Below are 24808 nucleotides of genomic sequence, written 5' to 3'. Positions count from 1 at the left end.
CTCCTGTTCCTCCCTTTGTTACGTGTTATTTCATCACAACACAGGGTATGAGCTGCCAACTCCAATTCAGCAGCAGAACTAGCCAAACATATCCAGACCACATTTGTTCTCCACACCACATCTGCTCCCGTGGCCTCCATGGGCCTGTTCCAAAAGTTTCACAAAAGTTATGAAAACAGATGTGTACACTGCTGAAGGACTAGGCCAAAAAACACCTCCAACTACGTTACTTCCTCCTCAAAATAGAATAGATCTAGCTCAGAGGATATAAGTGAACTTAAAGGAATTAGTCAAGCAGCAAAACTTGGATACACAAAATTTAGTCCACTAAAATGGACAAGAAAAACAGGGGAGGAACTGTCACAAAAGTGCATCCTAGAGATTTCTCAGTAATATGTTACATAGCAGTGTTCCCAAAACAGTTGTGCAAAGTTTACCCCAGAATGGCAACAGCTGTATAAATAGAAAGTGGCTGTTTATTTAACTGTTTTTCCAGATTTTATCACCTGATATTTCCCATCTATGGACACTTTCACAGTAACCAATACAGTAATAATCCATCTTCAGAAATATAATTCTAAGGAACTGAATCATCACGGACTGATTAATCATTATCTTAGTAGTAACTATTATTTTGTTATAGTTTAGTGACTGTAAATAATTTATTATATGTTTGTTAACAATTAACTATAATACTTATTCCTACCTGTATGGGGGTAATAAAGAGTAGCTATTGTACTTCAAGATTTTGAAGTGAAAATCTCATAGTATTTTTTATTCCTTAAAAAAAAATCTTAAAGGGTCAAAGTCTCTAAGTATTTGACAAGTGTCTGAACAACAGAAGCACCATAATATCACATCACTTATATTGAGTCATATATTGAAAGACTGTATATGAGTCCTTTATTATTTATTATCCTGGGGGTAGCTGGCTGGGCTCAGTCGGTAGAGCATGCAACTCTTGATCTTGGGATTGTGAGTTCAAGCCCCACGTTGGATGTAGAGATTACTTAAATTAATTTAATTTAAAAATAAATAAAATTACACAGCAGTTTCAAAAAATAGCCAAATGTACCAATATTTAGAGCAGTCCATGCCCATCATCTTGGCTTGTGGTTAACTGTGCAGTTAAACCTCAAAGCTAGTCATTGAGGGCAGCAACAATCAGGGCCTTAACAGTCTCAGAACAGACCTATGAAGCAACCTGACTACAGGTATAAACTGGAAATACAGCAAATTTTTATTCACCGGGAATGCATAATGAAGTCTATCACTCAGATTATAAAACAGTTTAATGAATAAAAAAGAGCTTTTGTTACTGTTGGGTAATAATAAAAGAAACCACAGAAAATGAAAATAGGAAATTTCAGAATTTATAGGACACAAATTCTCATCATAAATTAATTTAGCATCTCTAAAAATCATTTTTACCTCTCCTGGCAACAAAAACTTCAATATTTAACTAATTTTTTAATTAACTCCCTATTTTAAAGTCCGTTATGAACAGAAATACAAAAATGTGTAATACTCCTAAGCACAATTATATAACCCAGGTGATTTCATCATTTACCCACTTGGTAAGTAGTAATCAACACAAGTAGGTGTTGAAAAATAATTCCTACAAACACACTGAAAAAAAGTTCCTACAAACACTTTAACAAGTGAAATCAGATGAGGTTGGCTTCACAGACAATAGAAAAGGTGAGAGCCATTTTTCTTTTCCTTTTCACTTGAGTATAGTCTACGTAGAGAGAAAAAAGCTACACTCTACCCTGCTTTCCATTACTGTAATACAGAACATGACTGACAGAAGCAATTTGGAATTTATTTGCAGGCAGTTCTCTCTCCACTGTAATCTTCGTGAGATTTCTCAGTTCTCTTACTATTAGGTTTGCATCTTCTCTTTTCTCTTTTCTTATTGAGTTAAGTTTATTTCCCATGATAAAAAAAAAAAACAAACTCCCCTAGTTGTAAAGAGGTTTATAAAAGCCACAGATATTTCTTTTTCCAGTTCACTTTTCCCTTGGTTCTGTGGTATCCAGCACCACATTTATAAAATTGGATTGGGAGTTCACTTTCTTTTTTTAAACCTAAGAAACCATTGATCCATGTTAAGATGATTAAGCCACACAATGGTATATAGTTTATCAGATTTTTTAAAAATACAAATCATATATATATATATATATATATATATATATATATATATATATATATACACACATACATACACAGCTTTGGTCCAGGAACATTAAGAAATCACCGTTTCATGAAATGCAACTGTTAAAAATCTTCATTAAAATTTAAAACAGGGTGCCTGGGTGGCTCAGTTGGTTAAGCAACTGCCTTCGGCTCAGGTCATGATCCTGGAGTCCCGGGATCGAGTCCCACATCGGTCTCCCTGCTCGGCAGGGAGTCTGCTTCTCCCTCTGATCCTCCTCCCTCTCATGCTCTCTGTCTCTCATTCTCTCTCTCGCAAATAAATAAAATCTTAAAAAAAAAAATTTAAAACATTGGTTGGGCTACATGTCTATTATATTAGTAACTTTATTCTGATATTACTGACATTAAATAATGTGTTCTATTAAATTAAAACATTAACAGTTTTCCTCTATTATCTTTATTAACATTATTATCCCATTTATTTTATATTAATCCTTATATTTCATGTATCTCATGGTAATCCTTTTTTTAAAAAATGCCACTGACAGTTACTTAAGTCCCTAGATTTACTAATAGTTAATGTAAAACTAGCATGAAATCTCTCTAGAAATTTAACTTCTCCTTCATTATGTCATCATCTGGCCAAGAGCCAAGACAAGGTATGTTCACTTAAATATAAAGCAAAAAGTTTTTTTAAGATTTTATTTATTTGTCAGAGAAAGAGCACAACCAGTAGGAGCAGCAAGCAGAGGGAGAAGCAGACCCCCTGCTGAGCAAGGAGTCTGATGGGGGACTCGATCCCAGGACTCTGGGATCATGACCTGAGCCGAAAGCAGATGCTTAACCGACTGAGCCACCCAGGTATCCCATAAAGGAAAATTTTGAAAGGTGTTTAAATATGGAGAATTTTAGATGAGTCAGAGAACTATACTAGTCCACTTATAAAATTCTTATAAATAGAATAGAAATTGAGACTATCTGGACTACTCTTCAAAGCTTCAAATTCTCCAAAAGCAGTGACCTGGTATTACCAAAAGTAATTACAGAGTACTAAGAAAAACCACAAAGTAAAACAAGTCTAAAACAATTTTACGTTTATAACATCAATCAATAAAAAAGAAATTGGGGCAAGTAAGTATTTTACAAGGAAAAAAAAATCAATACTGAGTTATCCAAAAATAAATCCTAAAGTTTAGACATTAGACATTTCCTCAACTCAGTCAAAACCAGCTTAATAAGAATTTTATCAATAAAAAAAAAAATCACTATTACCTAGTACTTCTTCATACCTATAACTCAATTAAAATGTTTTCAGTGGGGGCGCCTGGGTGGCTCAGTCGTTAAGCGTCTGCCTTCGGCTCAGGTCATGATCCCAGGGTCCTAAGATCGAGCCCCGCATTGGGCTCCCCGCTCGGCGGCCTGCTTCTCCCTCTCCCACTCCCCCTGCTTGTGTCCCCCTCTCTCGCTGTGTCTCTCTCTGTCAAATAATAATAAATAAATAAAATCTTAAAAAAAAAAATGTTTTCAGTGATGATCATAGGGTTATATAGCATCCTAAAAGTGACTCCTAAATGAGTTTTTTAATTCTAAGTATATTCAGACTTTATTCTAATCTTTTAATGGGCCATCCATATACCACATTTTTTTTTTGAAAGAGAGTACATGTGCTCTTGTGTGTGCATGAGCAGAGGAGGGGCAGAAGGAGAGGGAGAGGGAATCTCAGAGCCTACAGGCTCCATGTCCAGAGCAGAGCCTGACGCAGGGCTCAATCTCAAGACGCTGAGATCATGACCTGAGCTGAAATCAAGAGTCCAGGCACGCCACCACATAATATTTTTAAGTATTGATACATTCCTGAATTTATTGGTCTGAAAAATGTTCATCACAAAGTGATAAATAAGCTAAAAATATTATGTAGAATATAATCTAATTTTTTATTTTTTCTCTAACTTTACATAAAATTAGGCCATGTATGTTAAGAGTGTGAGTCATTTTATCTTTGCCAAGTTCACGCTTGGCATTATTATTGAGAGTTCCTATACACCCCACACCAAGTTCCCCCTGTTATTAACATCTTATTCATGTGGTACAAATAAGCCATTAAAATGGACAGTGAATCTTAATTGATATTTCTTCAATAACATACAAATGGCCAGTAAGCATGTGAAATGGTATTCAACATCATTAGTCATTAGAGAAATGCAAACCAAGACCAAAATGACATACCATTATATGCCAACTAGGATGGCTATCATCAAAAAAACTGATGGTAACAAGTACTGGTGAGGATCTGGAGAAACTGGAACCCTCATACATTGCTGGTGCAATGTAAAATGGTGCAGTCACTGTGCTGAGAGTTCCTCAAGAAACTGAACACAGAATTACCACATGACCCAGCAATTCCTCTCCTAGGTACAGACCCAAGAGCACTGAAAACATGTTCACATGAAAACCTGTAAACAAATGTTCATAAAGGTATTATTCATAATAGCTAAAAAGTGAAAACAACACAAATGCCTTTCAACTGAGAAATGGATACACAAAATGTGGTATATGATATGTGGAATATTATTCAGTAATAAAAAGGAATGAAGTCCTGATACCTGATACAATATGGATGAATCTTGGAAACATGCTAAGTGAAAAAAGTCAATCACAAAAGGCCACAAGCTGCATGATTACATTAATAGGAAATGTCCAGGATAGGCAAACCGATAGAGGCTGAAGACAGATTAGCAGTTGCTTAGGGCTGAGAGAGATGGGGGAACAGGAGAGTCACAGCTAATGGGTATGAGGTTTTTTCTTGAGGTGATAAAAACGTTCTAAAATTGATTGTGGTGATGGCTGCACAACTCTATGAGTACACTAAAAATCACTGGATTGTACACTATAAATGGGTGGATTTATAGCATGTAAATTATATCTCAATAAAGATATTTTAATACCATCAGTATGAGACGTTTAACTTCCAGACACCCACCTCCACCCCAAGCAGCCAAACAACTACCCCTTCTTAACCACTACACAAACTGGAGGTTAATTATCTGGAGGATGTGAATCTGAACCAGAGCTGCACATAGGGATACACAGAGAGGGGAACACAAGACTGAAACCAGGCGGAAGTCTGCATACTGAACGGTATGATATGCAGATTCTTCCTCCATGTCCTTCTTCCATGCTATAACCACCAAAGACGAAATTAGCAGAGCACTTGCAGAAACTATAGAAACGCAGAGAGAAGACCTACAGATTATAACATTCAAAGTTGTGCAATGAAATATTTGCCATAATTCCCTATTATCCTACAGTAAGGCTTCCCTAAGTCCCAAACTCGTATTCAACTGTCTACTCCACACCTCCACGTGGATGTCTACCAGGCATGCCAATGTAACATACTTAAAGCAAACTCCTGACCTCTCCCAAATCTATGCCACTTGCATTCTTTGCCAGTTGAGTAAATGACAATGCCATTCATCCATTTGCTCATGCCAAAATCTTTGGCATTATCATTTACTCCCTCCTTTTTTCTCACAAGCCAGGTCCAACTGACCTGCAAATTCTATTGGTTCTATCTTCCAAAATACATACAAATCCAACCACCTCCTCTACACTATATCTCATTGAGGTAACTTTTAATAGTCTCCTAAGTGGTCTCTTACAGTCTATTCTCCAAAGAGTATACAGAATGATGCTTTTAAAACAAAAAAGAGGAAGCATGTCAGGCCTCTGCTCAAAACCTTCCAATGACTTTCACCTCACTCAGACAAAAAGCCAAAGTTCTTACAAGGAATTACAGAAGACCATCAAAACTGTAAAATCTGTCTACCGTTCTGTATATCCTAGCCTTTCCATTTCAGTCACAATGCCCTACTTGCTATTCCTCGAACATTCCAAGCACACTCACATCTCATGGCCTTTGCACTTTCTATTCCTGTTACCTACAATGCTTTTTGTCCAGATATCCACATGGCTGACCCTTTCTTTCTTCAGGTCTCTATTCAAATGGTCATTTTTATCAAGTACCCTATGACCACTAACATAAAAGGGTAACCATCCTGTCTCATCACTCATCACCTCCCCTGCTTTTTTTTTTTTTAAGATTTATTTATTTGAGAGAGAGAGAGTTGGGGAGGAGGGGCAAAGAGAGAGGGAGAGAATCTCAAGCAGACTCTCTGCTAAGCATGGAGCCCAACACAGGGCTCGGATCTCATGACCCTGAGATCATGACCTGAGCCGAAACCAAGAGTCAGGCACTCAACCAACTGAGCCATCCAGGTGCCCCAACCCTAGTCTGCTTTATTACTCTCCACAGGGCTTATCATGTTTTGTGTCGTTTAATGTGTGATTCTCCCTGACTACAGTGTCAGCTTCAAGAGGGAAGAGACTTTGTTTTGTTCACTGCTAATGCTTCGAGCACCCAAAAGTGTTCCTAATACTCTCTATAAATACTTACTGAATAAACAAATGAATATAGTAGTCATAGGAACAGGATGCTATAAAAAACGGTACAGAGAACAAGAGCTCTCAGAAATTAAAAATGAAAAGGAAAATATTCATAAGAAGGTTAGAAAGTAAAGTCAAGTAAATCTCCCAAGAATCCACAACAAAAAGACAAAGAGAAAGGCAACAGAAAGGTAAAAGAAGTAAACCATCAATCCAGTTGATCTGACACTTGCATAATAAAAGCCTGAGAAAGAACAGCAAAAGCCCCGAGGAAAAAGTTATGAAGAAATAACATAAGAGAATTCCTCAAAATGAAGGACATGAGTTTCCTAACTAAAATGTCACCATGAATAAAAAAAGATCTATACTAAGAAACACTGTTTATATTTGATGTTCTGCAATTGCAGAGTCAGTGGGAACTCTATAGCACAAATAACCTGGTGTCCTCACAAATATAAGGAAACAAGAAAGCTACAGAGATGGAGAATCTGTAGATGAAAAGAAATTTAAGAGATGTATCAACCAGAGTGACTGGGTGGCTCGGTTGTTTGAGCAACAGACTCTTGGTTTCAGCTGAGGTCGTGAACTTGGAGTCATGATCTCAGGGTTGTGAGATCGAGTCCTCTGTAGGGCTCTGAGCTCAGTGTGGAGTCTACTTGAGATTCTCTCTCCTTCTCTCTCTCCCTCTTCCTCTGTCCCTCTCCCGGCTCGTGCACGCACGTGCACTCTCTCTCTCTCAAATAAATAAAATCTTTAAAAGAGAGGGAAACATACCAACCAATTGTAATGTGTAACTGGAATTCTGGCTCAAACTGCATTCTTACACACATTTATACCATTTGTGGAGCAATTTGAAATTTGAATAAAGCCTGGATATTTGATTGTATTAAGTAATTACTGTTAACTTAGTTTTAATATTGATAATGTGACTCTAAATAAAGACCCCTTATTTTTTAAAAATTATAATGAAATATTTATAGTTAAAATAATATGTGACTGGGATTCATTTCACTATAATATGGGAAGAGGGAAGTGAGTGCGGGTATAAATGGTAAAATATTGGCCACATACAGATCATTGTTGAAGCTGGTGATGGGTACATTAGGTTCATTATACTATTCTGTTCACTTTTTAAAATATATTTGTTTAAAGCTTTCCATTTAAAAAAAAAAAGTTTGAAAAAACAGAGGACCAAGAAAACTTAGAGAGATGAGAAGAATGAGGGAGGAAAGATCACCAACAAGGAAACACAAAGCAGCATAACATCAGGCCTCTCAGCAGCAACAGAAGAGACTGGGAACCAGGGAGGTAAGGCCATCACATTCTAAGAGAAAATGACTTTAAACTTAAAATTATATTATTTTAATATATTAAAACCTATATTCGGCCAAAGTATATCTACTCTAATACTTTATTCATAAAAATCACACTCAGAAATGCAAGATCAGCTAAAACTTAGGTCTCGCATACCCTTTCTTAGCAGCTACTAGACTACATACGCCACTGGAGTAAAAAACACATGGGGACCTAGGAAACAGAGGAGCCAACAGAAGACAATGAAGTCCCAGGTGACTGCTGAGCCATGAGCCAGAGGCCTCGAAGGGTGTGATAATTTTCTGAGGAAGACCACATAAATTTGCCAAACGGAGCTCCTTGAAGGCTTTATCCATTCGCACTTTCACCAGCAAGACCCAGGAACTTTTAACATCACCCTCACCGGCACTGGGTGCTTTTTCTTTAGTCTTAGTATCACGAGTGTTATAACCTTTCTTACATCCTAGTGAGGTTAAGCATTTTTCACATGTTTGTTGTCCATCTGAACATCTTTCACATCTTCTTCAACATCCTTGGTAGATTTTTTTCATAAAGATTCTCTTTTTCTTACCAAATAGTGGGGGGAACTTAGATAGAGAGATACAGAGATAGAGATAGATTTACCTTTTGCTGTAAATATTCTTCCCATCTGTCTTTTTATTTTATTTGAAGTGGAGAATTTACTTATACATGACTTTAATTTTTCCTAGTCAAAGCTATAAATCTATTGATTTTGTTCCTCTGCTTTTATGATTAACAATGTCATACTGCACTCAGAGAGCAAAAAACACTTAAATTTTTTTCTTCTTTATCAGTTTTTAATATTTTTACTCTTTTTAATCCAACTGGAAGTTATTTTACAAAATTATGTAAGATGGGAATCTAATTTTATTTTGTCCCAAATAGTTAACCATGTTTCAACATGAATTGAATAATCTTTCCTATTCTCACTGATTTAAATGGTATCTTAATATACTAAATTTTATACATATTCTATAAGTCTACTACTGGCCTTTCAATTCTGTACCATTGAAAATCTGGTCTTAGAGGTACTGTACTTTTTGGCCACTCAACAATCTCTTTTCCCCTTCTTTTGGTACCAGAAACCAAATTTTCTTTATAAAAATTTCTTTGGGGGGGGGGCTTTAATTTTAGTAGAACTGAGAGATTTATTTGGGGCAAACTACCTCTTTCAATCAAATATTTTCTCTTTGGGATTTGAATCCTAAATAAATTTACAAAAGGAATGATACCAACTGTTACTGGTAAACAAATAAAATGAAAATTATTGATACCAATTCATCCTAACTCCATCCATCATTTCTGTTCCCAAGACCTCTGGAGATGCTCTGAGATTCATTTCTGAGCCTGATTCCCTAGCTTCCATCCTAATTCTGCATATGTGATTCCCATATTCTTCCAATGAATTCCCTATTGAAGTTAACCAAAGTTGGTTTCTGTTGCATACAATCAAAAAACCACAACTGATACATTACTAAAGCTTTATAATAGGTATTAACTTCTGATATAGTAAGTCTCCACTCATTACGCTTATTGAAATATTTTAGGGGCGCCTGGGCAGCTCAGTTGGTTAAGCGTCGAACTCTTGGGTTTCAGCTCTGGTCATGGGATGGAGCCCCACGTCAGAGTCCATGCTGAGCGCAGAGTCTGCTTGAGATTCTCTGCCTCCTCCTCTGCCCCTTCCCCTGCTCAGGCTCTCTCTCTCCCTCTCTCCCTCAAATAAATAAAATCTTTTTAAAAATGTTTGAGAGACTCTCGTGTAGTAGCTCTTCAGTCTTTCACATGAATTTCTGAATCTTTATTCCCAAAATAATTCCACTGAGTTTTTTATTAGAACTGTTTTAACCCATAATATAATCTAGGAAGGATTCATATCTTTTTAGTGTTGAGTGTCTCCAAAACGTCTCACCATTTTCTTTGAAGACTCTCAGTTAAATTTTGTAACTTTTTAATGTGTTTGTATTTAATTATATTCCTATTCTTGTCACTGTGGTGAAGAAAAATTTTTACATGTTTTGTTCTCTGCTTATTGCTGGAATGTAAGAATGTAAGTAAAATTGTTACATATTCTTTTCTTCCTGGCCTCCTTACCGAATGTTCTTACTAGTGTCAATAATTTAAAGTTGATTTTCTTGACTATTCAAGTTATAAGTGTATCATCTGAAAACGATAAGAGTCATGCCTCCTTCTTTCTAACAACTATACTTATTGCTGCTCTGCCATCATATACTTCTCTGGCTAAAATTTCCAGAACAATGTTAAATGACAGCAATGAGTTTAACCAGAGTACTTCTAGGATTTTATCACTGAATTCTCTTTATAAATGCTTATTTACCTAATAACAATTACAAATTATGTTTAAAAAAAGCTTCTTTACCTATTGAAATACTTAATTTCCCATAAACAAAAGGAAAGTTTAAAGAATTAACAAATAGATTTCTCTCAAAATTAAAGTGATCATCAGTATCATTCTCTCATAAAAATCATTTAACTTTCATTTGTAACTTGATGCTTCTTTCCCATCTAAAGTCTCACCTGAAATGCATTCCATAAAACTATGCAGCTAGGACATGATCCAAACCACAAAATTAGAATTTAATATTATGTGCACAAAATTCTTCCTGTGTTGCTTCCTCAACCTTATCACGGAAGCAATTACCCTCAAACTTTCCAAATATTCCATGAGAATTAACTGTTAAAAATGGACAGATTTTAAAAATTAGGGGCAAAATATAATTTACTCAAATACAAAGTTTTCAAAGAAACCAGATATTCTATATAAATAAATGCTGAAAAATTTAGTATTATATTTTATGGCAGAGTAAAACTTTCTCCGACCTTAAATTACTGACTGGACCACATATATGTCTTAAAAGGATGAGAAAATATACCTCAAATTCTTTTCTAAGACGTTCTTCTCGTTGAGTGCTAAATTCAAGTTCACTTGTTTGTCGCCGTAGAAGATCAGAGCAGTCCATGTGCTCAGTTTCTAATTTTTCTACCTTCTTGTGCATATTTTGTACAGCATTATCTTGCTCCTGGAAAATAATTCATTTTTGCATCAATAAAGTTTATAAGCCAACAATCACAAAAATGTATTTCACAGAAGACAGTGAGTAACTAAGCTTGTGCTTCAACCATAGTAATAGGTTCACTTATATGGTTGACTCTTGAACAATATGAGGGTTAGGGACGCCCACCCATGAGCAGTCGAAAATCTGTATATAACTTTTGACTCCCCAAAAACTTGGCTACCAATAGCCTACTGTTGACCGGAAGCCTTACTGATAATTAACCCGTATTTTGTATGCTTATATGTATTATGTACTGTATTCTTACAATACCTAACTTTTTCTTAATTTTTTCAGTATTTCTAGGCTACACAGTTCATCTCCAAGTTTTTTCAGATTGTCCAAAATCTCCAAAAAATTTTCCTACATATTCATTGATACAAAAATCCACGTGTAAGTGGACCCGTGCAGTTCAAACCCACATTGTTCAAGGATTTATAGACACTTGCCCTCATAAGCAAGAGAGGCCTAGATATTCCAGCAGTGTTTTGGAATATACCCATATTCAGAAAGCACTACTGGAGTTTTACAATTTTGGAGAGCCTGGCTGGCTCAGTCGGTAGAGCATGAAACTCTTGATCTCAGGGTAGTGAGTTTGAGCCCCAAGTTGACCATAGAGATTACTTAAAAATAAAAATTTTTTAAAAAGAATTACGGAGTTTTACAATTTTAGAGCTCTGATTAACACATGTTACGGCTGAAAATGTATATAGCTTACTATAATGTTATGCTAGTTTAATTGACCTCTGAGGGTATTTCCATAATGCTGTAGTCCAACTGCCATATATAATGTTTTCCCCTCTCATTAAAATTTTAAAATATTTTGTAATACAAATGTACATTGCTCCTTTGTGTGAGGGGAAGTCATTATCTTGAATGCCTAATAACGACCCTTGAGAGGTTTTTATGTGAGTTCTTGGTACTTTAACTAGGGTTATAGCTCTTCAAGTTGCATCCACTAGATGGCTGTGTTTCATTTCCTTCAGTTTTCAAGTTTTCAAATCTTTGTTGTATTACTGAAAGAAAAATAACATCAGGTAGTCTTCTACTGAAATCTCTCAATCTCCTTTTCCAGCTAAACTCAGAAATCAGAGTTGAATGTTATGAAAGTTCAAACATGAAGTTAACGCACACATCCCAGTGTTTTCCACAGTCAAGTGTCTACGTTCATCATTCCCACTCAGGTCTCTGACGCAGGCTCCTTTCCCACCTTCCTTCACCAGCACAAGCTTATTCAGGGACATACACACGCATAGGGATCTAAAATGGTTCCAAGTATTGCCGGCCACTCAAAATGTATCACCAGAATGTGACTGAGAACGTCGCAAGCTCCAAAGACAATTCTCTGTAAAGGACTCTAACTTGGAAAGCACCGGGCAGTACCGTCCACAGTCAAAGGATGAAGAACAAAACCTCACATGATTCCTTCTCTCCACCCCCTCACTCACGAGATTACCCCTCTGTAGCTGACTACGCACGAACTCTTAAGAATGATTTTCTTCAGGTAACAGAAACGTCTTAATATACCGAAGCGCATCTACTCATACATTTTTCAGTCCTTAAACTAGCACAGTTAAGAGCAAAGCTGGGCACCAGAGCAGACTACAACCAGCATTTAGCACTCGCAGTTTTTCAATGGCAGTGTGGACTCAGGAATAAATGGTTTTATGAATAGCCATATGTCATCCAAGTTCACCATAACATATACGAAAGTACTTCGAAGAGCATTAAGCACTATACAAGGATAAGATACTATTTTTATTCTGCAAGATAGGTCCCCCTCCTTCAAGCACTCAATAGTGCCAGCATCAATTCAAATTCACTGTTAAATTATATGCCCTCTCGGGGCACCTGGGTGACTCAGTCAGTCAAGCGTCTGCCTCCGGCTCAGGTCCTGATCCCAGGGTCCTGGGATCGAGCCCCGCGTCGGGCTCCCTGCTCAGTGGGGAGCCTGCTTCTCCCTCTGTCTCTGTCTGCCACCTCCCCTGCTTGTGCTCTCTCCCTCTCTGTCAAATAAATAAATAAAATCTTTTTAAAAAAATAAAAATTAAAATATATGCCCTCTTGACTGACACATCATCTCTAACTTTCTGTCATCCACACAAAGTACTATGTATATTTTTAAATGAATAAACAGCAATTTACAAGGTTAATCACAATGTAAACCAAATAATCTGAAATAAAAACAAAATAAAATCTATAACCAAAAATGCTTGTATTGTAGTTGATGGTAATTATTTCAAACAATACTTAATAAATAAAGCAAAAGAAACTGAAGTATAGGGAAGTCTCATGAAATTAACTTATAAAATATGACTTGTGATTCCCATTCTATTGACAAACAGCACAGAAAACAACATGCAATCATTCCATTACACCAAACAAAGAGCATGTCCTTTATTCTGTGACACTTTCAATTTAATCCTATGAAAAGGAACAACAGGAAAATCAGTGATGGATCAGTTAGGGCTTATTCTATTCATTGGTGAGATTTTAACTTTATGATTATTACTTACAGTAATATGGCTTTTAAATAGAAGTCTTTCAAGATGTAGATGAAATTTCTGACCTAACAATCCCAGTTTTAATGCAGAGGTCAAGTCACTAATATGTGACAATTACTATATATCTTTGGATATGCATATAAAAACAGTTTTTATTTTAAAAACTGTCTTTCTCATATAGTATAGATTTTTTAGGAGTCCTACTTACATATTCAAGAAACTTACATAGGATTACACTAATTTAAAATTAACAGATTAATTTTCTAATGTTAAACTCACTTGGCATCTATTGTATAAAGGCGTTTTATATTACATCTTTTTATATTTTGCTGCATGGAGTTGGCTAATATTTTATATAATTCTTTTGTATGTATATTCATTAGTGAGATTGGCTATAATTATCTTTTCTTGTATCTTTATCAATTTAGCATAAAGATTTATCAGTTTGATATGTTATCAAGATTCTTCCAATCTAAGGGGCACCTGGGTGGCACAGTTGGTTGGGCGTCTGACTCTTGGTTTCAGCTGGGGTGGTGGTCTTGGGGTCCTGGGACCAGCCCCATGTCGGCTCCAGGCTTGGTGCAGGATCTGCTTGGGATTCTCTCTCCCTCTCCTTCTGCCCCTCCCGCTCGTGCTCACTCTCTCTCTCTCAAATAAATAAATTGTAAAAAAAAAAAAAAAAAAGATTTTTCCATTCTCTGGCAGAATTTATATAAAACTGAAATTATTTGCTCCTTGGATTTTTTTGTTGTTGTTCATTGGTGAAGCAATATGGGCCTGGAGTTTTGATACCAACTCTTATAAGGTTTTCTATTCTCTACCTCTTCTTAAGTTAGTTGGGGCAGATAGGAGGATTATATACATATCTTTCAAATATCCAGCCAGGTAACCCTACAGTGAAGATCACAGTTGAAAGAGCGAACCCAAACACTCAGAGCTTCTAATAAGCTTTGTAGCCCCCAACTCTTAAACGTAAGAAAAAGTGATCTTTTGAGGGGAGAAAAACAACATAAAAGATGAAATCTAAATCAAGGGGGAAGGGAAAAATCCTGAAAGAAACATATATAAGAATAAGGGACGCCTGGGTGGCTCAGTCAGTTAAGTGTCTGCCTTCAGCTCAGGTCATGATCCCAGGGTCCTAGGATGGAGTCCTGCATTGGGCTCCCCACTCTGTGGGGAGGCTTCTCCCTCTGCCCTTCACCCTGCTCATGTGCTCTCTCTCTCTGTCAAATAAAAAAATAAAATCTTTAAAAAAAAAGAGAGAGAGAGAGAGAGAATAATCCTTCAAGATATCTTCAAAGAACAGACACAATTTCAGAATGGCAAAGTAAGGACCGCCAAAAATTCTTCCCTCCATAAAAGCAGCAAGAACACTGGCAAAAAAATGCCAAATTCAAAATTTTTATAACTGGAAATTAACCATAGGTTTGCAATAATCTTTTTTTTTAAGAGTTATTTTTTTTTTAATTTATTCATTTGAGACAGAGAGAGGCAGAGAGAGAGCACGAGCAGGGGGAGAGGCAGAAGCAGTCTCCCTGCTGAGCTAGGAGCACGATGCGGGGGCTCCATCCCAGGACCCCCTGGTGATTGCCAGAGGTGGAGGGTGGGGAATGGGAGAAATAAGTGAAGGTAGTCAAAAGCTATAAGATAGTAAGTTCTGGGGATGGTAAGTACTGCATGGTGACTTTAGTTAACAATACTGTATTGTATATTTGGAAGTTGCTAAGGGAATAAATCTTAAAAGTTCTCATCTCAAGAAAAAAACTGTGTAACTATGTGACAAGAAAGAGCCTACTATAAAAAAAGTATAGTCGAAGAACAAGCAAGAGCTCTTGAAAATTAATAACCCAAAAGAAGAAATGAAAATTCAGTAGAACAGTTACAACATAAAATTGAAGAAATCTCCCAGGAAATAGAACAAAAATATAAAAGGATGGAAAACAAAAGAAATTAAGGATGTCAACTTTATGCCAAACTGACCTTATAATTCAATTCCAATCAAAATTTCACCAAGCTTTCTTGGTGGAATATTACAAACTAAATCTCAAACTTACATAGGAGATTAACAGGCTAAGAATAACTCTATATATTAAGAATATGGAGAGGGGAACTTGTCCTACCAGATATCAAGACTTCCTCTAAAGCCATGGTAAATAAAACAACTCGGTATTGTTTCATAAATAGACACGCATGTAAGTGAAACAGAATACGGCACTCAGGAACCAAACCGTAGATAGAAAGGAACTTGACAGATGACAGAGACAACACTATAAATCAGTGAGTGGTGACAAACAGACAGTTGAATAATTGGTACAGGGGCATTTGGCTATCCTTTAGAAAAAAATAAAATAAAATTAGATCTTCCCATGCTACGTACAGAAAAAATATATATTCTCTTTATGACTTTAGGTTATTGAAGACATAAAAAAGCACTATTAATAAAGAAAAAGACTGATAAATTCAACTACACTAATATTTAAACCTGCATCAAATACAATATAATTGGCTCCATATTTACCCTGGGGATATAATTAGCCAAGGATTAGCAACCAAATAGATTAAAAACTCCTATAAATCAATAAAATATACAAACAACCTGAAAGGAAAAACAGAAAAATTATAAACTGGCCTGTTCACAAAAGAAGAAACATGAATGGCCAATAAATATAACTCAATGTCAGGGAAAGAGAAATATAAGCAAGAATGAGAAATAATTTTACACACATCTATTGCAAAAGAAACTATATCTAAAAAATACCAAGTATTCAAGAGACTGCAAGGGAAGAGGAGCTCTTCTTTTGAATTGGTACAACCACGTGGGAGAACAATTTGGCATATACTTTACCTCCAAGTAATTGCATATACACAAACTATGTACCCAAATAAACAAAAATATTTGATATTCATGAAAGCATGGTATATAATAATTAAAAGTTGGGAAGAATTTAAATCTCAACCAATCCAGTAATGGAAATTAATTGTGCGATATGCATAGGATAAAATACTATACACCAGTTCAACTGAATGAACCAGAGCCATGGATTAATTTGGATAAATCTCAAAAACACAAGTGAGAGGGGCGCCTGGGTGGCTCAGTTGTTAAGCATCTGCCTTCGGCTCAGCTCATGATCCCAGGGCCCTGGGATCCAGCCCCACATCAGCCTCCCTGTTCAGCAGGAAGGCTGTTTTTCCCTCTCCCACTCCCCCGCTTGTGTTCCCTCTCTCGCTGTGTCTCTCTCTGTCAAATAAATAAATAAAATCTTAAAAAAAAAAAAAAAGTGAGAAAGACAAGTTGGACAAAGATTCATACTTTATCAAACTCTATGTATATTTTTAAAACACAAAAAATACCAAAATAATATGATACACTGTCAATGTATATAGACAGAAAATTAAACACCAACTTCAGAACAATGGTATCTTTTGTGAATAGGGTGATGGTGGGATGATGAAGTAATACAGAATAGTCAGTCTTAAATAACTGAACAATTTATTGCTTGTCTGTTTTTAATTCTGAAACAAATAGACAAACACATGATCTAGATGGTAAATATTAGTATATTAATGGTATGGTAGGCTATGCTGGGTACTGATTATATTAATCCCTATTCTTTTTTGTATGTTGAAATATTCGTTTTAAGTTTTACGGTTTATGGCTTATGGTTTATCAACACAACAGCTTTAAGTTTTATGGTTTATGGTTTTATGGTTTATCAACACAATTCAAGTCTGGGGTGCATTATAACATACAAGAAAATTCCAGAAGAGCTATAAGATAGTTCATGCAGTTGTATTAATTTGTCTCCTTGCAAATAAAGTTTTAAAAATTTTGTCACAGAATTTATTTTCTAATACAACAAAAAGCTACCGGGATCCTTACAGTGAAAAAGTAAGTGTGGTGTGTGTGGGTTTATAACAAAATCATTATTAAGGACAATGGAAATTGAAGGAGTTTTTCTTTTGTCCACTAGAGGGAGATGTTGAACTTAAAATATTTTAAAATGGGGCTTCTTTTTGAACTGACATTTACCATTGCAGGAAACCACATTGTGCTACTAGAAAATAAACTTGCTTTCTGTCCACATATTTCAGAAACACAGCCCAAAAAATACAGTTTTTATATGTACTCATATAAACAACATTTCTCAGACTCAAAAATATGGTTTTAAGTCTGAAAATTATAAAAGTATAGTTAGAAACATATCAGAGCTAAGGTACTCCTCCTTCCTACCTTAAGAAATAGATCAATTTAGCTAGTTACCATCTCAACCTAGTACATGTTTATCTCCTGAAATCCCCAAAGCCAGCACAGTTCTACAATCAGAAATAGTGTTAGCAGCCACAGAGTGTAAACTGGTACTAACTTTGTGTAATAGCGATCATAATGATAAATCCATAACCTTGCACACCAAGCAGTGATACTTTTAGGCATTTACACAGTTCAATCACTTGTCCAACAGCTCAGAGATATGGCCAGGAAGGTTACTGGATCATTTTTTCCTTTTTTTTTTTTTTTCTTCTTTTTTAAAGTAAGCTTGGGTGGCTCAGATGGTTGGGTGTCTACCTTTGGCTCAGGTTATGATCCTGGAGTCCTAGGATGGAGCCCTGCGTCAGACTTTCTGCTCATTGGAGAATCAGCTTCTCCCTCTCCCTCTGCTCTTCCCCCTGCTCATGCTTGCTCTCTCTCTCTCTCACGCTCTGTGTCTCTCTCTCAAATAAATAAATAAAATCTTAAAAAAAAATTTATAAAGTAAGCTCTATGCCCAACATGGGGCTTGAACTCACAACCTCAAGATCAAGAGTCATATGCCCTATGGACTGAGCCAGCGAGGTGCCCCAAATCTTGATTAGAGCAAAATTTTGAAGGAAATAAAATGTCTTTCAATAAGGGATTCCTTAATATATATTGGGAATGTCCACATGGCAGAAAACCATGCAAACGCTACAAGAAAAATATAAGGATATCAAAAGATGGACACCAAACATACCGAGGAATAGAATTCCGTTTATGTAATACAGTGATAAACATTTATATCCCCTTAGAAAAGGAGTGGGATTCGAGGGGGAGTCATAGGACCTTCATTTTTGCTTTTAAATTTCCCTAAATGAGGACATTTTTCACAATGAGCACAATATATAGTAATTTTATAAATTGAATATAAAGCTATTTCCTGATTGGAAACAACAGGCAATACCAGAGCCGGAGTCACTGTCTATGCTGCTCGCTTACACAGGGCACCAGTGGGCAGTTTCCTAGGAAACCGCAAAGAAATGCTCCTTGCTGCTCTAGACCATTTCAGGCAAACTTCTGAAATACTTCGTTTCCAATGGAGCTTCCTCCAAGCTGTCCCTAGATCACAACTGTGCCTACCGGGTCAATCTTCCACACGTTGCCTCCACTCCTAATATCCCGCCCACTGATGCCTAAGCCGGCCCTGATACCTTCTTTACTGCTCCGCACCCCCCCCCCACTCTCCCTCCTCCTTAGTGTATGCTGTTATTTTCAATCCACATTCCTCCTTTGTTTTTGCCATTACAGACTCTCCCATCCCTTAATCACTAGATACTTAAACTAAATTTAGTCAATGAAGGAGGAAAGGATCATTTTATTCCCTGGTTGAGTTCTAGAATTTGGAAAACAAGATAAATACGAAAAAAATATACATTTTCTAAATGCTTTCAATCCTACTGATAAATTATAGATTATGAAGGGGCGCCTGGGTGGCTCAGTTGGTTAAGTATCTGCCTTTGGCTCAAGTTGGCTCAGGTCATGATCCCAGGGTCCTGGGATCAAGCCCCATGTGGGGCTTCCTGCTCAGCGGGGAGCCTGCTTCTCCTTCTCCCTCTGCCCCTCCCCCCTGCCCATGCTCGTGCTCTCTGTGTCAAATAAATGAATAAAATCTTAAATAAAAACAACAACAAATAAGCATCCTCAAAATTCCCATTGCTAGAGCAGGAATGAGGAAAAAATAAATAAAAACACAACAAACAGCCATTTTAAATTGAAATTTTTAATAAATAGAGACCAAAAAATTAGAATATATATTTCAAAATCAACATAAATACTTTGTTTTTAAGTTAAATTGGCTTTGATTTGTTTGGGGGTTTTTCTGGCTTTGATTTGTTTTGAAATTTCAAATAATGCTAAAGAAAGACATGGAGTTTTTATGTTTATCGAAAGAGGACATGCATTTAAAAAAATGAGAAACACTTTTTTAAAATGAGGTAACTGCACTAGAGTTCCCATTAATATTCCAGAGAAGTACACCTCTATTTAGCGTTTCAATTACTAGGAAAGAAAAGAGACATGGCATAAAATTAAGATTTTTTTTTATAGTGGGACTGAATTCTAAAGCCCAGATGAAAGAAATACTACACCTGCTTTGTCTGTTAAAGATGGGGTTTCACTTAGAAGCGTTTTTTTTTTAAACTTATTTTAAAAACTGAATTCCCTTAGAGAGTTACACAAAGAGAACACTATACCATACTAACATCTAATTATAGGATGGAAACCTAAACCCATCAACAGCCAATAGAGAAGAGAATTCCAATCTATCCCTCGAGTTGTTTAAAAAAAGACTTTTAAAAATATGAATAGTTTCTTAAACTTGCTTTAAAAAGGCAAAACAGTTTTCTTTTGTTAATATTAAAAGGACAAGAAATTGAGAGCCTGAGCTCTGAACATTTCAGTTACAAACTACAATAAAACTTATCTTACACTAATATTACACTGTAGGTTAATTAATTGGAATTTAAATAAAAACTTTAAAAAACTATCTACAAAAGGTGGTAGTAACTAAGGAGTATATTCCCTATTTTTTCCCATACGTAGTAACTAAAGCCTGATACTGGGGTGCCTGACTGGCTTGGTCAATGGAGCATGTGACTCAATCTCAGGGTTGTGAGTTCGAGCCCCATGTTGGGTGTAGAGATTACTTTAAAAAATTAATAAAATCTTAAAAACAAAAAAAGACGGATACATTATTCCTTTAGTACTTCATAATATAAAGTCTGTCATAACCACATACATTTCATCTAAGGTTTATAGGATTGACCAAAAAACTGCATCTAAAATCACATCATCCACACATTTAAATATAAAGGCTTTTGAATCATATTTACAAGTTTCGGGCTTCTGACTATTGGCACTGGAGATTTCTGAGTGTTCAGAAATGAAGAGTTTATTTTCATTTACTTATGTTTACTTGTTTGTTTCAGGTAGCCATTAAGACAATTATCAACAACAGTTCAAATGTTATCTGCTCTGTGATGGTTTCCCCAATCTCCTAGGCAGTTAATCAATTTCTCTTTCATGATCCCACAGCATTTTGTTCAAAATTTATTATATTTCAATATATTTTCTCTCTTTACATGTCTCTCTGTTTTAAGATCTTCAAGGACAGAAATCATATCTTCATCAATTTTGTATCCTCAGTACCCATAGCAGAAACTCAGTATGTACTTGAAGAAAGGAAGGAAGGAAGGAAGGAAGGAAGGAAGGAAGGAAGGAAGGAAGGCAGGCAGGCATGGAGGGAGGGTGGGAGGGAGGAAGAAAGGAAAGGCCACAAATTACAGACTCTAAGAATACCAAGAGGTCTAAAGAATGATTGTAATGTCTTTCCAGATTCTACAGATGGAGTGACTGGTAAGAAAATCATTGTCCAAGACCAAAGGTTTGGAAAAGCCATGGATTTGCTGGTATTTTGAATACTTACATATTCAACAAATTCAGTATTTCCACTGTTTACTGCCAGTTTTCACTCTTAAAGAAATAAGATGGCTCTTATTATCTGCACGTTGTTGGCTGCCTTTGTCTTGCAGAGTTGCTTGGAACATAAAACTACTCCAAAATTTATTTTAGATAGATATTTTTCATTCATACAATGTGTATCTTGGATGTCTACAAAGACTATATTTCAATTTGTCATTTTGTATAGAGAAAAATCTCTTATCACAAAATAAGTAATAGAAGAAATTATGGAAATTTATTTTAAATTTTAAGTTAATTGGTCAGTGAATTAACAGTTTGAATTTCTCTTATCTCTCTTTCAAAATAACTTACATATAATCTCCTGAAAAAAATGCACAGTATACCAAAGTGAGAATCTGTTGACTGGTAGTCTTCCCACATTAATCACTCGGTCTATGATCTGAGTAAATCATAATCTCCATCTGCTCATCTACAATGGGGGTTGGATATAATCAGTTCTTTTCCAACCAGACTATCTGAAGCCTTGGGGATTCTGTGTGTTGGGGGAAAGGAGTAAACAGAACACGATTAAGAATTTGCTCTTCTTGGGGTGCCTGGGTGGCTCAGTCGTTAAGGCTGGAGGGGTGGGGGGATGGGGTAACTGGGTGATGGACATTAAGGAGGGCACGTGATGTGATGAGCCTTGGGTGTTACATAAGACTGATGAATCACTACCTCTACCTCTGAAACTAATAATACATCATACGTTAATTAATTCAATTTAAATAAAAAAAATTTTTTTAATTTGTTCTTTAAAAAAGAGTTGAAAATCACTATGCTATATTAATTTATAAGTATCCTTTAATAACTAAAATCCAATCTTTCTATTTCTTTATGCTATTAAAGATTGTGAACAGTCTCATATTTTAAACTGGAAAATAAAATCCCAAATGTATACATGTCTCAAAAAACATAATTTATGCAACAGAAGTCACCCAACTCTAATTCTGATAGTATCTTCTCGTTACGGTTGCCCATATTGTCATATAACCACAAATGAAACATGACCTTCCAGAGATCAAAGATTAGGAATCATTTTTGTGTTGAGTAAGCTAGCCAATTATTGCACTAATGTAATTTTTAATATCATAAGCATTAAAAAAGACATATTTAAGGAACTGAATTATTATTTTTAAAATACCTGTACTATAAACTGTAACTCTCTTCTTTCTGCTTCCCATTGTTCTGCTTGTAATCTAAACTCCTCCAGTGCTGTCTCCCTGATATGAGACTCCATCTCATTCTTCTCCTGCTGTTTTTCCAACGCTTCCTTTATATGAATAAAATCTTGCTTTACTATTAGATCAATCAAAGTCATCTTTCTTCCTTCATCCCCAATTCAAGTGTACAAAGGGCTCTCCTTACCTATAGATGGCTAAAACTCATAATTTATGTTAAAATCATTAATAGAAATATATTATATTTTGCTCATCAGCATATAGAATATATGTAATCTATATGTAAATCTATAGGTAAAGTAGATAATATGGAAAGTTCTAATTACCTATGAACAAGCTGTCTGGATTATCCCTCGTAATTTACATATAAAACTCACAGAGAGGGCACCTGGGTGGCTCAGTCATTAAGCAGCTGCCTTCCTCCTGGGATCCAGCCCCAAGGCCTGCTCCCTGCTCGGTGGGAAGCCTGCTTCTCCCTCTCCCACTCCCCCTGCTTGTGTTCCCTCTCTCGCTGTGTCTGTCAAATAAATAAAATCTTAAAGAAAAAAAAAAAACTCACAGAGTACACTGTATTTACGAAAGGTGATAAGAAAGGAATTTCGTGCAACAAATCAGGATAAGGAAATGCTACAATGTTAAACACTTAAAAAGTCAAAATTTTAAGGTTTGGACTGCGACTAATTTCTTGTTCTACAGATAATACTTGCAAAAGGCTTTTCTTCTTGGGTTTTCCTAGTTGTACTACATTTATAAGATCTAACTTGGTCAAACTCTTAAAAATATAGGGGCGCCTGGGTGGCTCAGTTGTTAAGCGGCTGCCTTCAGCTCAGGTCATGATCCCGGGGTCCTGGGATAGAGCCCCGCATCGGGCTCCCTGCTCAGCGGGGAGTCTGCTTCTCCCTCTGCCCCTCCCCCCTCCTGTGTTCCCTCTCTCACTGTGTCTCTCTCTGTCAAATAAATAAAATCTTTTTAAAAATCTACTAAAAAAAAAAAAAATATATATATATATATATATATATATAAAATGCAGGTTCCCCAAGAAACTCAATTTAAAACGAAGTTCCCATTAACACAAGGAGAAAGATTGTGTGGTTGATATAGGAAGGAGAGAAAACTTCTGTGTCCATATAAACAGTAGCAGGGGGGCGCCTGGGTGGCTCAGTCGGCTAAGCGGCTGCCTTCGGCTCAGGTCATGATCCCAGGGTCCTGGGATCGAGCCCCGCATTGGGCTCCCCGCTCAGCGGGAAGCCTGCTTCTCCCTCTCCCTCTGCCTGCCACTCTGCCTACTTGTGCTGTGTCTCTCTCTGTCAAATAAATAAATAAAATCTTTAAAAAAAAAAAAAAAAAACAGTAGCAGGGATCTGCATAGTAGAGATGACCCTTATAATTTTCACTAATGTTAAGTCATCACAAAGGGCCTTGAGCTTTTTCCCCTTCCGGCTAGTGTGTCACCTATTCAACCCCATATTCCCCCTTAGTCTGTGCAGATCAGCTCAAAGCCAGGGGCATAAAATCAAGCAGAGTTCTCCTATCAAGTAGCTGAGCCAAATCGCAGAAAGATCTTATAACTTGAGGTGCGGGCTGAGTGACTGACGATAACGCTGCCATTATGCTTCCTTCCCCATGGCTCGAGACCTTCTACGTGGGGAAGGTGATACACGGCCACCGCGGCACTTGGGGCGCCTGTAGCCACCCAAACTCCGCCCATTCAGATGGGGGAGCCCTGGCACACGGAAAGCACTGTTGGAGGATCTGGGAACAGAACACTAAAGGAAGAGACAAACTGTGTCTGAAATGGACGAAATCAGATCTGCTGACAATGCCACGGAACCTTGTACTGAAACTTTTACATTTAGTAAACGCTTGCGTAAAATTACTCCTAATAAAGACTTATTTCTCCGGAGTTCTGAAAAGCCATTTACACCAGTGGTAAATGGAAAGCATTTCTATCGTGTATTTTTTTTTAATTTAAACTGGTGCTTCAAAACAAATGACAAATATAGGCAATTCAAACTCTGTTAAGGGGTTGGCAACTTCAACCTTACACCGTACTTTCACGTTAGAGAGTTAAAGAAAAAAAGAACAAAGAATAGAAAAAGAGGGGCGCCTGGGTGGCTCAGTCATTAAGCGGCTGCCTTCAGCTCAGGTCGTGATTCCAGGGTCCTGGGATCGGGCCCCGCATTGGGCTCCCTGCTCCGTGGGAAGCCTGCTTCTCCCTCTCCCACTCCCCCTGCTTGTGTTCCCTCTCTTGCTGTGTCTGTCAAATAAATAAAATCTTAAAAAAAAAAAAAAAGAATAGAAAAAGAGGGGCGCCTGGGTGGCTCAGTCGTTAAGCGTCTGCCTTCGGCTCAGGTCATGGTTCCA

The 24808-nt window shown here is 36.6% G+C and overlaps 1 protein-coding gene across 1 annotated transcript in view; it reads right to left on the bottom strand.

Moving 5' to 3' along the window:
- CCDC171 (coiled-coil domain containing 171) overlaps window positions 1-24808 on the bottom strand; it is a 304666-nt gene that overhangs the window by 240514 nt on the left and 39344 nt on the right. The window contains exons 6-7 of the mRNA XM_064580122.1: window positions 22408-22536; window positions 10833-10979 (exon numbers count right to left, since the gene is read on the bottom strand). Coding sequence (XP_064436192.1) covers window positions 10833-10979; window positions 22408-22536 — 276 coding nt within the window. The remainder of the gene's footprint in view (window positions 1-10832; window positions 10980-22407; window positions 22537-24808) is intronic.

This window comes from Mirounga angustirostris, unplaced genomic scaffold (assembly GCF_029215605.1).
Source record: "Mirounga angustirostris isolate CCGP_5_RB_7025 unplaced genomic scaffold, mMirAng1.0.hap1 SCAF_15, whole genome shotgun sequence".
Taxonomy (NCBI): domain Eukaryota; kingdom Metazoa; phylum Chordata; class Mammalia; order Carnivora; family Phocidae; genus Mirounga; species Mirounga angustirostris.
Note: the sequence above shows the minus strand (reverse complement) of the source record. Positions and strands in the feature narration are given on the sequence as shown.